The sequence below is a fragment of the Macaca mulatta genome, chromosome 20 (genome assembly GCF_049350105.2).
Source record: "Macaca mulatta isolate MMU2019108-1 chromosome 20, T2T-MMU8v2.0, whole genome shotgun sequence".
Taxonomy (NCBI): Eukaryota; Metazoa; Chordata; class Mammalia; order Primates; family Cercopithecidae; genus Macaca; species Macaca mulatta.
Window position 1 is genome coordinate 70,042,891 of NC_133425.1, and position 15,175 is coordinate 70,058,065.

At 54.1% G+C, this 15,175-nt stretch overlaps 1 protein-coding gene across 1 annotated transcript in view; it reads right to left on the reverse strand.

Annotated features, from left to right (window-relative positions):
- The window catches only part of FA2H (fatty acid 2-hydroxylase), a 64,635-nt gene that overhangs the window by 14,412 nt on the left and 35,048 nt on the right, over positions 1-15,175 (reverse strand). Inside the window, 2 exon segments of the mRNA NM_001194422.3 lie at positions 509-651; positions 13,224-13,316. Coding sequence (NP_001181351.2) covers positions 509-651; positions 13,224-13,316 — 236 coding nt within the window.

Below are 15,175 nucleotides of genomic sequence, written 5' to 3' on the forward strand. Positions count from 1 at the left end.
TGACAGCAAAGCATATGCAGAATGCCTATGGAGACCTGGGGTCAAAGGGACACTGGTACAGGGAGTGGGGAAGAGAAAAGAGGAGAGAGGCTGTGAGTCCATCTGCCTCCTGTCTCTGAGATGAATTATTGGCAGAAAAGAACTGTGTCCCCAGCGCTACTGACTCTATGCAAATACACAGACGCTGACCTCTTGTGGCAGAGGAGCTAATTGCAGGCAAAATTGTTTCCATGTGCACTGGGGGCAAGAAACTCCTCTTAAGAGTCTGGAATAGACCAGGAGTGGCATTCAACGTAGTTTCTGGCTACATGTTGGGTTGTGACCCACCCAGTGGGCAAAACGATGCATAGGGATGAATTATTCCCATCGTGTGTTCCTCCCTCCCTGAGAGCTTTACAGCATAGACCTGGGCTCTAGGGAGGGACCCAATTGCCCCTTCCCTTTCCATATCTGATTGGCACAATCAGAAGAGAAGGGAAGCCTGCCACAGGCTCAGGGAAGAGCTCACCAGACAGTCTTAGAGAGGCCCTCAATGAGGTCTGAGTGGAAGAGGCGGATGGGCCTGGTCACCGGCTGGTGAACCCACTCATCGTACTTCTCTCCCAAGTGGCCCACCTGCCACAGGAGAGGCTTTTGCCAGTCCACCAGGTCCTGCAAGAGATGAAGCCAAGTGGACATTTGATATTCACGTCTTCCCATATTCCTTCTCTAATTTCCTCGTTACAGCATCCCAATCCCCTGCTCCTACCTCCGCTCATGTGATCTGTGTGGGACCACCCACCCTCCTGCTTCAGTGATCAAGAACTGACCAAGTTGCTCATCCCAGCCCCCAGCCACAGCAATAGGATCCAGTAAAGGTTTACGACCTAAGCTGGTGTGATGAGGCATCAGACACTCCCTCTTTCTGTTGGGCATGCTGAATCGGCAGGGCATGAGCCTGGATTTACTAGCAGAGCCTGCCTGAAGACACCACCAGAACAGAAGATGGCCAAACCAAGAGCTAGAGAGACAGAATCCCAGTGATGATATCTGAGCATCCAGATTCAGCCACATCTGAAGTTTAAAGTCTTGCTTAGGACTCTTGAGGTACAGGAGGCAACACATTTTGTATCAGGAATGAAGTGGGCTCTTTTCCCAGGCTTTCTTCTTGGTGTTGGCCTGGGTAATTAATTCATTCAATCATTTATTCAGCAATTTATTTAATATTTTATATATATTTAAATGCTAGGTGCTGGGAAGAATCAACAGGAATGAAAGAGGCTAACCTTGTTTCATGTAGCTTAGTGCTTAGACTCTGAAGTCAGGCCTGAGTACAAATCCATTTGCCATTTACTGTGTGACTTTAGGAAAATCACTTAACTTCCTTGAGCCTCAGTTTCCCCAGCTATAAAATGGAAGTAATTGTTGGTTGCAGTAGCTCATGCCTGTAAACTCTGCATTTTGGAAGGCTGAGCCAGGATAACTGCTTGAGGCCAGTAGTTCGAGACCAGCCTGGGCAATATTTTGAGACTCCATCTCTACAAAAATAAAAAAATAATAACGGTACCTGCATTAAGTGCTCAGTGAGATGTGGCATGCCAAGTAAGGATAGTTTAGTAGAGACACAAAGCAGACTGAGATCCAGAGGCAGAATGGCTGGCACAAATGCCTGGGTCAGGGTAGGCGAGGAGGGCTTTGCAGAGGACCTGGGGTTTGGGGTGGAGTTCATCAACACAGAGGATTTGACAAGGGGGAGAGAGGAAGGGATGGCGGGGAGTGTGGGCACAGATGTAAAGCTGAATATGGTTGTGGCCTTTCTGGCACCTTAATAGTGCTCTGTGGGCAGCAGGAGGAAAGCTGCTGAAGGCTCAGAGGATGGAACACCCTGTACCACACCCAGGAGTTGCTTATTCTCCAGGCCTGTTGTCTCCAAGGCAAGGATGTACACGTACCCCATTGGTACTCACAGGTTAATCCCCAGAGGCAGGGAGAAAATATTAACCACCCTATTTCTATTTCTATTATTTCTATTTATTTGTGTTTGTAATATATTTATCTCTTTTTTCTTTTTCTTTCTTTCTTTTCTTTTTTTTTTGAGACAGAGTCTCGCTCTGTCGCCAGGCTGGAGTGCAGTGGCATAATCTCGGCTCACTGCAACCTCCGCCTCCCGCGTTCAAGTGATTCTCCTGCCTCAGCCTCCCGAGCAGCTGGGACTACAGGCATGTGCCACCACGCCTAACTGATTTTTGTATTTTTAGTAGAGACGGGGTTTCATCATGTTGGCCAGGATGGTCTCGATCTTTTTTTTTTTGAGACGGAGTCTTACTCTGTCGCCAGGCTGGAGTGCAGTGGCGCGATCTCAGCTCACTGTAACCTCTGCCTCCCGGGTTCAAGTGATTCCCCTGCCTCAGCCTCCCCAGTAGCTAGGATTACAGGCACATGCCACCTCACCCAGCTAATTTTTTGTATTTTAGTAGAGACGGGGTTTCACCATGTTGGCCAAGATAGTCTCGATCTCCTGACCCTCGCGATCCGACCGCCTTGGCCTCCCAAAGTGCTGGGATTACAGACGTGAGCCACCATGCCTGGCCTCTTTTTTGTTTTATTAAGAGGTGGGTCTTGCTATGTTGCTCAGGCTGGACTTGAACTCCTGGGCTCAAGCGATCCTCCTGCCTCAGCCTCTTGGGTAGCTTAGAGTGTGTGTCACTACGCAGGCTTTATCTCACCTTTACACAGCATTTGAATGTTTTCTAACACACAGAATATGAGAGTACGTTAACACATACAAATACTTTAGAAATAATTTAAATGGACACATAATGGAGAGTGTGTGCAGAAAGTGTTACTCATAGGCACACAAGCTCAGAAAAGTTTGCAGGTTTCAGCTCCAGGCAAGGGGAAGCGGTTGGGGATTTCTGACAAGCCAGTGCTAGGTTAATCTGGACCGATTCCAGTAAAGAACAGTGGACCTGGAGTGAGGGGAACTCCATTAAAGCCTGGCTGTGCCTTTGGCCAGTTGTGAGATCATGGACATGCATCTTTTCCTCTCGGGGCCCCTCGGTGCCCTCATCTGTGATGCTGGTGGGCCCCAGTCCACCACCTACAATCGGACTGAGGATGAGGGTGCCGCGGTGGATGCCCAGCCAATCTTCGGCTTGGAGAGTCAGGCAGTCACTGCAGGTGGGAAGTGAGGGAACGATAGGCAGGGAGAGGAAGGGAGAGGAGCAAGGGCTGCACGTGGAAGAGCTTGCAAGCCTGGATGAAACAGCCATCAGTGATTCCAGAAACCCGCCTTCCCCTCACCCTGGCTGCAATCTCATCCTTGTACAGGCCTCTCCACCAAAGCCTGCAGCCCCAGGGGGTCTTCCAGGAACCAGCCCTCACGGGCCCCCAGCTCCTCTGGAGGTGGAGCTAGTCTTGCCATCACAGCCTGGGAGCAGGGGTGTGGGGGTCCCGGGAGCAAGCAGGCAAGGCCACTGGGTTTCTCTCTGTGGCTGTGACCAGGATGAAAGGCCCAAAGAAAGCTGTGGCTTCTGCCATGTGAACTTGGCAGGTCCCAGGTACTGGCTGCCTTCCTGTGGCAGGGGTGGGGGTTGGGAGGTTCACTTCCTGCTTCTCAGGCTGGAAGACAATCCAAGTCAGCCTGGAGCCATCCCGCCCTGGCACTAACAAATCAAGCAATCATCTAAACTGCACCTAGTCGCTGCTCCCTTCCTGACCCCAGTCTCCTTGACCTCAGCCCTGGAGTCTAGCAGCAAGTGGGGTCACTGGAAATGTGCTGTCTCATTCCCTCCAGCCCTCTGCCCTAGGTCTCTAAACACACACACACCCCCCGCACCACCACAACCGCTACCACCACTACCAGGAAAAAGAACTGGAGGAACCAGCTGGTGGCCTGTGTGTACACCTTATCTTGCGGCAGTCTGCAGAGCCCCACCTTAGAAGAAGTTGGACCAGGTTCACGGCGAGAATGCGAGGCTTTGTCCCAGCTGCAGTAGCACTCAGAGCTAATCCCCATGGAGCCCTGCTTATGTGTCAAGCATGGTTCTAAACACCCGACACAGGTTCAGTCACTTGATCCTCGCCATACCCCTAACTAGGTGGGTATTCTAACTATTGTCATTTTGCAGATGGGGAAACTGAGGCTGAGTAATCTGCCCAAGATTGCCCACTTATGTCTCCTTCATGAGTTGGCCCCTTTACCACTGGGAAAGAGCCATCTCGGTCCCTGGAAATACTCCTTGTCCTGAAGTCTGCTTGGGTAGTAATAGAATCACGTTCGTTTCCTGAAGCTTGGTGTGCACAGGATCCATGTTTTCCCATACTTTTCCTTTCAACCTGTGTATGCCTTTACATTTAAGGTGCATCTCTTGCAGACAGAATATAGTTGGATCTTCTTCTTTAATCTAGTCAGACAATCTCTGCCATTTTTTTTTTTTTTTTTTGAGAAGGAGTTTCACTATTTTTGCTTAGGCCAAGATGGCAATGGTGCCATCTCGGCTCACTGCAACCTCTCCCTCCCGGGTTTAAGCAATTCTCCCTGCCTCAGCCTCTGAGTAGCTGGGATTACAGGCACCTGCCACCATGTCTGGCTATTTCTTTTTTCTTTTCTTTTTTTTGTATTTTTAGTAGAGATGGGATTTCACCGTGTTGGCCAGGATAGCCTTGAACTCCTGACCTCAGGTGATCCTACCTGCCTCGGCCTCCCAAAGCGTTGGTATTACAGGCATGAGCCACCACACCTGGCCATCTCTGCCTTTTAATTGAAGCACTAAATCTATTTACATTTAATGTTGGCGTAGCTCTACTCTGGTTTTCTTTTCTCATTCTTTCCTTCTTTTTTTTTTTTTTTTTTTGAGACAGGGCTTGCTCTGTCACCCAGGCTGGAGTGCAGTGGCACGATCTTGGCTCACTACAGCCTTGACCTCTGGAGATCAAATATTCCTCCCGCCTCAGCCTTCCGAGTAGCTAGGATTACAGGTGGGCACCCCCATACCTGGCTGCTATTTTCTATTTGTCTCCTCTGTTCTTCCTTTGTCTTGTTTGAATGAAATATTTTACAATATTCCATACTATCTCCTCTATTGACCTTTCAGCTATGCTTTCGGTATTTTCCTTGCAGTTGTTGCTCCAAAGAGAATAATATACATCTGTAACTCACGACCATCTCTCTCAAATGAATCCCCTGGTCCTTTCCTTTTCTGAGACAGGAGCTTGCTCTGTTGCCCAAGTGAGAGTGTGGTGGCATGGCTATGGCTCACTGCAGCATCAACTTCCTAAGCTCAAGCGATCCTCCCACCTCAGATTCCCGAGTAGCTGGGACTACACGCTCACACCACCATGCCCAGCTAATTTTTTTTTTTTTTTTTTTAGAGACGAAGTATCACTATGTTGCATAGGCTGGTCTCGAATTCCTGGGCTCAAGGACTCAATTGATCCTCCTGCCTCAGCCTCCCAAAATGCTGGGCTTATAAGCATGAGCCACTGTGCCTGGCCAGCGCCCCTGGTTTTTCTATGTCCCACTTTTGCATGCTACACATGACAGAGCCTGCTATCCTGTGATTCAGTGTGCACTTTACACAGACGGAGCCATCTTGAACTATGATCTTTTCCAGCTATAGTACAGGGATATGGCCAGGGGGTCCCTCTCTCAGTCTAGCAGTGGTTTGGGCAAATTTTAATCTATTGATCCATTTTGTCTTTATTTTGTGAAGCAAGTAGAAAATGGCATAGGATTCTTTTCCTTTCTTTTTTCTTTTCTTTTTTTTTTTTTTTGAGATCGAGTCTCACTCTGTCACCCAGGCTGGAGTGGAGTGGCATGATCTCGACTCACTGCAACCTCTGCTTCCCCGGTTGAAGTGATTCTCCTGTCTCAGTCTCCTGAGTAGCTGGGACTACAGGTGTGTATCACCACACCTGGCTAATTGTTTTTGTATTTTTAGTAGAGATGGGGTTTCACCATGTTGGCTAGTTTGGTCTTGAACTCCTGGCTTCAGGTGATCTTGCCTCGGCCTCCCAAAGTGCTGGGATTACAGGTGTGAGCCACTGTGCCCAGCCGAAAATGGCATAGGATTCATACGTTGAATTCAGTTGAACCACAAGAAGAAATGTCTAGGTAAGGGACTTCAGCCTAGCTCTCACACCTGGATGTACAGGAAACAGAACAAAAGCACGGAGCTGGTGTGGAAACCGGAGCTAGACCGTGGAAGATGCGTTTACAGGTGTGGTGGGAACAACCCCAGCACAGGGGTCTGTCGTTTGATTGACTTGATTTCAGTTACTCCCTGGGTAGACACAAGCACTGCCACCTGCACACATGGTGGACTTGTGCTCGAGAGTCAGCCCCAAGCTGCCTCTTGCCTGTCTGGGGCCGTGGAGGGCCTCACACCCGAGCTCTGTATCTAGTCTATGCTGTGTCTCCACAAGGAAGCCCTCCTGGGTGCCCAGGGAAGGTGCGCACTTCACTCTGGGGCTGAAGGACCACCCTGAAGGAATCCCAGGAAGGCCTCGCTCTCCCTTCTGTGAACACTCCCCTCAGTCATCAAAGGCCAACACCTGTAGTTCTACGACTGGGGCCTCAGTCCCGCTATTCCAGGCGAAGCCCCATGAACCTTCCAGAGAAGCTGAGAAATTCAGGCCCGCCAACCCTCGACCCAATTTATAGATCAGGATATTGAGGCCTGAGAGGTCAAGTGACTTTTGAGATAGGATTGGTTGGGCCTGAAGTGGAGGCCTCCCTCCCCCTTCCCCCAGCTTGTAGCAACCTCCATACAGTTTCCCAAGAGCTGGGACTGGCACCCTGTGCACTTGACCTTGATTTAGGTGGTACATGCACTGATAGGGTGTCCTTTCTTAATCGTCTTCCAGTCCTGAGCACTGAAGGAGAAAGGCTCAGCTGGGTGCTGAGAGGTTGGAGACCTCTCACGTGCTGGTTGTTTTCAACATGGCAGCTGGCGGGACCTGGTTTTGAGAAGGGAAGACAACAGAAGATGACAGCTTGGGATCCAATGAGATGGGAAGCGATGCAAGACACATTTCACTTCCTGCTCTGCCTGACCAAACCATTGCCTTCGCTCATCGTCGTGGGGGTGGGCAGTGCCGCTGACACTGAGCAACTATCCCGCCTCCCGCCTGCCCCCACTCACCGCATTCGCCACCTTGGGGAGAAGCAGATTCTGGGCACACCATTCCCCAGGAAAGCATCCTGTGCCACCTGGCCCTGTGCAGCCTGGGAGGAGGGGTCCTGGGGAGGGGGATCCCGGAGGAAAGCAGGGAAGCCCCCTCCTGCCTGGGCACCACACCTTCCGCCCACCCTTTCTACCTGACCAAAGACCCCTCCTACTCCTGCCACATCAGTGGGTCTCTTCCTTCCGGCTCGTTCCCAGTCCTGGCCCCATTTACTCCTTTCTTCCCAAGGCTTGGGGGACAGAGGGAAGGCATGGGCACAGGTTTACGGGCTGTGTTCGTAGCTGGGGTGGGGAGAAGGGGAGATCACGCCACTGATGACGCCTCCACTTCCCAGGCATCTGGGGGCTCCCATGGCTCCCCCTACAGTAACAAGTCCCCTTTTACAGCAGTGGAACTGGACGCCAGAGAGGCATGTCCAGCACTCGGGGCCGCCCAGAGGAAGCTGGCCTGCATGGGCAACAGCACAGTTATGCCCGAAACTGCTCTGGAATGAGCAGCTCATTGGGGTGGAGGGATTTTTTGGTGATTCAAAGACCCGACCAATGGGCCGGGGCCCAGGAAGCGATGCAAGGGAGAGTGGATTTGGCCAAAGCACCTTGTGCCAACTGCGTGGGGTCCATGCCCCACCCCCCAGCCTGCTCTGTTCCCGCCTTAGAGAGACGGGGACGGCCTCTCCCAGGCTATGCCAGGAATGCGGCCCGCAGCAGCATGGGCAGGGGGAAAGGGCAGCCTGCTGCCCAGAAGGTGGGCGGAAGGGCGATGTGCCCGGGTAGGAGGGGGCCTTCCCCGTTTTCCTCCTCTCCATCCCCAGGACCCCTCCTCCGGGCAGCACAGGGCCAGGTGGCATAGGACACTTTCTTGGGGAACGGTGTGCCCAGAATCTGCTTCTCCCCAAGGTGGCAAAGGTGGTGAGCGGGAGTAGGCGGTGGGTGGGGTAGCTGCTCAGGGTCAGCAGCACCGCCCACTCCCACAGCGATAAGCTAAGGCAATTGTTTGAAGAAATGTCCACCCAAACTCAGGGCACATCGTGGAGGGCAGCTTTCTGAGCAGAGAGGTGGAGGACGTGCTTCCAGACAGCCGGGGCCGCGGGAGGGGAGGGGGGCCAGTTTTCTGCAGCCCGGTCGCCGGTCCGCCGGGGCTCAGGCCTCACATCCCTATCCTTCATGAGCCTTAATTCTGGGAGTTGGGGCCGATGATGACCTCCCTTGACAGATGAGAAGACAGGGTCAGATGTTCGGCTGCACGTGCTGTGGCAGGGCCTGGACGCGAGTGCCCCACTCACAGCCCAGGCTCGGCCAGGAGGCCTCCTGCCAGCCAGATCGGGACCCACGGCTGTGACTTCCTCGGCACAGAGGCTGTGAGGAAGCCCAGCGGCGCTCAGTGGGGGCAGCAAGGTGGGGCTTTTGGTGGCGTTGCCGGAGTGACTGCAGGCCCGTCCTGTGCGGTCTAACTGGGACAAGCTCGAGTCCACAGAGGTGGACTTGAGGTTCCGGATCACCTGCCTCCTCCCCCTGAGCCCTGTGACCCTCCCGTGATCCAGGGGATGTGAGGACAGGGAGGTGGCCTCAGGCTCATCCCACGAGGAATCAGGCAGTGGAGAGTGGACAGGGAGCAAAAATGCCAGAGCCGCAGGCAGAAAGGAAACACAGCTTGAGCGCTGGCAGAAAGCAGGCACGACCCTGCCCTTAGGGCTGAAGAGGAGTGAAGGGGGCCTGCCCGGGGCTCCGCCCCAAAACCAGGTAGGGTGGTCTTCCCTTGCAGCACACTTTCTGATATCTCTTAGTACCTTCCACCAGATCCTCCAGATAATCCCACTCAATAATAAGATGCAGGGTTGCAATCCCAGCACCTTGGGAGGCCAAGGTGGGAGGATCACTGAGTCTGCGAGTTTGAGATCAGCCTGGGCAACATAGCGAGACCCTATCTCTACAAAAAAATTTAAGAAAATTAGCCAGGCATGGTGGTATGCACCTGTAGTCCCAGCTACTTAGGAAGCTGAGGTGGGAGGATGGCTTGAGCCTGGGAGGATGGCTTGAGCCTAGGAGGTTGAGGCTGCAGTGAGCTACAATCTTGCCACTGTACTCCAGCCTGGGTGACAGAGTAAGACCCTGTCTCTAAAAAAATTAAAAAGATAGAGGGAAGAGCTTTCTCCATCATACTGGAACACCACGTGGCATCTCTTGCCACCCAGCCTGCCCTGTCTATGCCCTCCTAGGGTGTCCTCTAAGACCACAGAAGCAGAAGGCAGTGCCCAGCCCACCTGCCTGCTTTCTGCCTTGGGGTATTTTTTGAGCACCACTGAGCTCCTCTGAAGAGGGGCCAGGAGCTCTGGGCAAGGAGGCAGGCAGAGAGGAGACTTAGGGACCCTGAGCCCTGTAATGACAGTCTTGGGATGGCCCTTTGGATGTTGGGCCCTCCAGACCCCTACTCTGGCAGGGAGGGATTATAGAGAGAAAGGAGGCCCAAGGGCGCCCAAGGCGACTAGGCAGGCAGGGTGCCTGGAGGAGAGCCAGGCCAGTGCCCACAGTGCCGAGCCTGGTCCCCCTGTGACTGATCTGGGGGTCCTAAACAGGTAAAACACTATGGCCAATATCAATAGCCTTGCCAGGCCCTGGGGACCCTGGTGTCAGGGTGGTGTGTGTTATGCTGGGCAAGGGGCAGGGACAGGGAGTTTGGGGAGCTGACTACTGACACGCCTGCTGGATGGGTCTATCTGTCCCTTGAGGGAAGAGGGTGATCAGACCCATTGGCCAGCCCCAGAGGCTGGAAGGAAGCTGGTTATGCCAGCATCTGGCTTAGCCTGAGGAAGGATGGGGAAGAGGATGTGGCTGGCTTGGGAGACACCACTGGTATCTGCTCAGCTTCCCAGCCCCCCGCCACACCCTCTCCTATTCACGGGTCTTGGGGTCTTATTCATGGTCAGCTGTCAGGGTGGGAAGGTTCTACTACCTTGTGGAGGGGAGGGGCTGCTATCTGGGCTGCTAGTGTGCCCAGAGGTGACTTTGGGCGGGAGATGTAAGCTCTTCCTCATCAGTTAAATGAGGATAATTATAATCCTTATCCCTCGTGCTATCAGCAGGATTAAAGCAGATAACCGATAACACATTTAAAGCGGCTGGCACACAGTGAGGGCTCAGTACAAGGGGTGTGGATTCAGGGCTAACTCCGCTGCTGAGTGTCTGGGCAGGGAACTTCTGCAACCCCCTCAAATCACACCTGTTCTCTACGCTTCCCCAAAGGGAGGCTGGTCCCCAGGGCAGAAAGGGTGGAGAGTGCTCCCAAGGGAGGGCTCCGAAAAAGACATGGCGAAGTGGCAAAGGAGGCTGCTGGACCAGGGGGACAGGTGTGCCCAGGAGCTGAGAGTGGTGGGCAGCTCTGGCCACCTCACCTGGCTGTGTTCTAGAAACGGGGAGGGACGTGGAGGGTGAGAATCCACAGCCTGGCTTCCTGTCCCATAAGGAAGCCTGGGTCCTGCCTGGCTGGGTGACTGAAGGGATGATTTAGAAACTGTTCTGGTAAAATTCCACACAGAGCCCGAAAGTCAGACGATCCCTCACCTCTGAGCAGGGAGGGGCTCCAGGGTTTGCTTCCTGGCTCTTCTCGCTGTCTTTTCAGATCCTTCTAACTCTGCCCTGGCGCCATGGCCTAAGGTCCCCTCACTCTTCCCAGCATGGCCCACTCTGTCCCCACCTTCTAGGGCCAGGGAAACTGGATCCTGGGAGACCAGCACTCCAGTCTTCGGCAGCAAGCACAGTACCGAGCTTGGAGGGTAAGCCAGAAGGGTTAACACCGGCAAGCCCCTCTGCCCCAGGAGCAGGTGTGCAAATCCACCCCAGACCTGGGACCCTCGGCTGAGACAGAGCTGCCGCCTACACGGCCTCTCTCCCAGCTCTTCCATGTCCCGACCCAAAGACCCACCCCAGCACCCCCTGCCGGGGTCAGCAACAGATGGGGGGCTCAGGTTGGAGCGCTGGTGGCTCCCCCCGCCTCTCTGTTCCCACTAACAGAGCTGGGATTGCCCGTGAGGTGAACGAGAGAGCAGCAGCACCCTTTTTTGGAAAGTCAAAAGTTAAAAGAAAAGAAAAAAGCAGAAAAGCACCCTCCACACTCGTGGGAAGCCCCGCTCCTGGTGCTGATTTTCTGGGGTGCTAAGGGGGGTTCCCATGCACACCCGGGGGGGTGGGGGCTCCATCCAGAGTAGGCCTCCACATCCTCCTGGGCCCAGCCCTCACCCTGCTGTCTCAGCCCAGGGACACAGGAGGAAGGGGAGGAAGAGTGAGTGTGTGGAGAGAGAGAATGAGAGAGAGGTGGGGAAGGTGAGTCAGGCTGCCTGGACGGCTGGCCCAGAGCCAAGCAGGGAGCAGGCCATGGGGGAGGAGGGGCCCCTTGTCCTCTTGGGTGTGGTCGTGGTGACAGAACAGGTGATGGTGGCACAGCCCAGGTTAATCCTCCCCTTGCCTCCTGCAGTGATGGGGCCGGGGTCCGCCCTGAACCACAGCTCGGGGAGACTGGGAGGAGCTGGCCGCAGAGCTGGCAACGTGGGCTGGATCTCCCATCCCCAGCCAGCCTCAGACCCCAGCTCCTCCCTCCAGGACAGTTTTGTTCATGTCACTCCACCCTGAGGGCTGCCACATTTGTTCAGTCCCGGTCAGCTCTTTTCAGAATTCAAACCCTAAGCCAAGCTCACAGATGCCTCTCTCTACAGCTCCTTCCGGTACCATCCACTGGTCACTCAGGACAAGACCCTGAGCCAGGACATGCTGTAGCTCACCCTCTGGTCCCTCATCATTCTGCAAACTCTCCCCATTCCCCTGTGATCGCCCCCTGTTCCAGACTGAGGTCCTGACCCTGACAGCGTCCAGGGCCCAAGCTGGGGGTTGAGGCTCAGAAACCAGCTTGCCAGCTGTGTGGCCGGGCGGCCTTTCCTCCGGCTGGCCCCCATCTTCCCCTGGGTTCTGCACCTCTCAGGAGGGGACGTGGCACAGAACAACTTCTTTCGGCCTCTCTGGTTGGATCCCCCAGGCGCCTGTGCTGTGGGCGGATGGGTTCTCCCAGAGGCAGTTGTGATCTCATGTGACAGTTGGGATCTCCATGTTCCCAGCGTCAGGGCCGAGGGGGCCCAGCAGAGTCAGCTTTGTGGGGTCCCTGCCCTACTCTGCTCGCCTGTGTTCCTTGGGCATGCATCCCATGCCGCCTCCTGGGGTAATAACTGTTTACGGCTGTGGTGGGGAGGGGTTACTGTCCCCTCCACCAGGCTGTGAGCTCCCGCGGGGACGGGCCTGTGCTGTTTGTTTCTGTGTCTTTGAGGCCCAGCCTAGGCAGAGGGCACGCAGGGTAGGGGTTTATGGACATGCACATTTGTGTCTGTTCCTAAGCTGGAAAGAAATGGCACCAAACCCGGCTCCCTCCAGTGACCCCCCACCAGGCAACGCTGCTTCTCCCCCGCCACTGAGTGACTCCTTTTCCACCGTGACCGCTCAGCTCCTCCAGGGCTCACCTCACCGGTCTATGGGGTCTGCTCAGCCACAGCAAGGCACTGGCCTCTCAATGCCAAAAGAGGCTTATCCTAAGACTGCAGGCACCTCTGACTCCTCCCAAACACGGAGGATGGCTTTAGTGCTATCTCCTGCTGGACTCAGCAGGCTCCTGTGCCCTGCACTGGCCAATGTCGTTTCCAGATGATTGCAGGTGCCAGGGGCAGCTCTACCTTGCACCCTGGTCAAAGTGAGCATGTCTGGGCCTGCCAACCCTGTCACAGCCCCTTCTCAGCTACAGGGGTCCTGGTGGGAGAATTCTTCTTTTCCAGGGGTGTCTGGGATCTGGCTCCATGCTGAGACCTTGTCTGCTATTTTTCTGAACTTTCCACCAATGAGGCACACCCCTGCCTGAGTTTGCTGCCCCAGGTCACGCCTGTGGGCTGTGGACACCTGTTTCCCCTTCCCTTCTCCCCTGGGCACACGTCATGCCCACTCCCACCTTTGGCTCCACACACCCTCTCCCTCTCCTCATCCCCGCCAGCCCCCAGTCATCACCCCACTCCGTCCTATGCCAGGTACCTTGTCCCAATCCACCACTTTGAACCGTGGTTCCATAGCAGGATCTGTCTTCTGAGTCTCCTCAAGGGCTACAGCCTCGTTCTCCATGGAGCCCTGGAAGGAGAACATATGAGAGGATTATATACAGTGGGTGAGGGAAGAGGGCAGAGCCCCAAGCTGCCCCGAGAAGAGGCAGCCAGGAGTGGTGAGAGCCCCATGGGTGGGGCAGGGTGGTGGAGATCAAGGACGTTGGGTCCTTCTGAAAACAGAGAGACCCTGATGTGAGCATTGTTATTCTCTGTATTTTACATTTCCCTTAAAAAAAAAAAAAACAATTTCCAGCCAGGCACAGTGGCTCACACCTGTAATCTCAGCACTTTGGGAGACCAAGGTGGGTGGATCACCTGAGGTCAGGAGTTTGAGACCAGCCTGGCCAACATGGTGAAAACTCATCTCTACTAAAAATACAAAAAAGTTCACCAGGCGTGGTGGTGTGCGCCTGTAATCCCAGCTACTCAGGAGGCTGAGGCAGGAGAATCGCTTGAATCTGGAAGACAGAGGTTGCAGTGAGCCGAGATCGTGCCACTTCACTCCAGCCTGGGCGACAGAGCGAGACTCCGTCTCAAAATAATAATAATAATAATAATAATAATAAAATTTCTGCATAAACAAAACAGGCAGAAAAATCTGGGAGAGGAAGTGAGCCAGCGGAGAGACTGCAGGGGAAGGAGCTTGCTTAGTGGGAGCCCTCCGGGAAAGGGGTCCCTGCTAGTCCTCCCTCAGGTCCCTGGCAGGTCCCAGGCAAAGAGAGTACCAGGGTAGCACCCAGGGCACCTGGTGGGGCTCACGGGGCCACGCTGATGAGTCACAGGCTGTGGCTTCTAGGGCCACACGCCCACAAGAAAGAAAGGCAGCAGGGAGCGAGGGAGGCTGTCCCTGCAGCAACACCCAAGTGCCAGTCAGTCAGCAGCCACACGTGGGGTGGGATTGGCAGAGCAGTGCCCAAGTGGACTCAAGGTTAAATCGAACTCACAAAAAGGTAAAGTCAGAGGGAAATGGGATGTGCTCGGAAAAGCACACAGCCCCAGCCAGCTCTGATGTCACGCAGGGTGAGCCCAGAGCGAGCAGGGTGAGGCCAGAGCGAGCAGGCTGGCACGTAAAGTGAAACCCACGCTTCCCCGTAGGAGGGGCGGAGAGAGAGCGCTCGCCTTCTCTGTGTCCTTGTGACTGAAGGAAGCCATGGTGCTGGTGGCCATGGCAGGGAGCTGGAAGTTGGGCGCTGGCCGGCGGCCAAGAGGCTACTGTCACGACTTGTACATTTTTGTTTCCAAACGGACCCAAGAGAACCTGATGCTGACAGTATTTGGCATTTTATGGGAAAATCCACATGTAACCTAAAAGTCGGCTTTTGTGGTCCTGTCTTAGTCTGTGTGTCTCAGCGTATTTAGTCTGTATCACCAAGCTAATACCTGAATTTTTTTATTTCTTTGAGACAGGCTCTTGTTCTGTCACTCAAGTTGGAGTGCAATGGCCCACTGCTACCTCTGCCTCCTGGGCCTAGGCCATCCTCCCACTTCAGCCTCCCAAGTAGCTGGAACTACAGGTGCACGTGACCACACCCGGCTAATTTTTGTATTTTTAATAGAGATGGGGTTTGGCCATATTGCCCAGACTGGTCTTGAACTCCTGACCTCACGTGATCCACCCACCTCGGCCTCCCAAAGTGCTGGGATTACAGGTGTGAGCCACCGCGCTGGGCCAACACCTGATTTAAAAAATACGTGTGTGTGTGTGTGTGTATCTATCTCATGCTCTCTTGAGTACAAAGAATAGTGGATTTTATAGCACATCATACATGGAAATACCTCAAATATCCAATAAAAAAGTCCTCCCTCTTCCCATGACAGCAGCTCAATAATCCTGTTCCTTCCAGTTCTATTTAACCTCAAAATACTCCAGGGCATGCCCTCTCC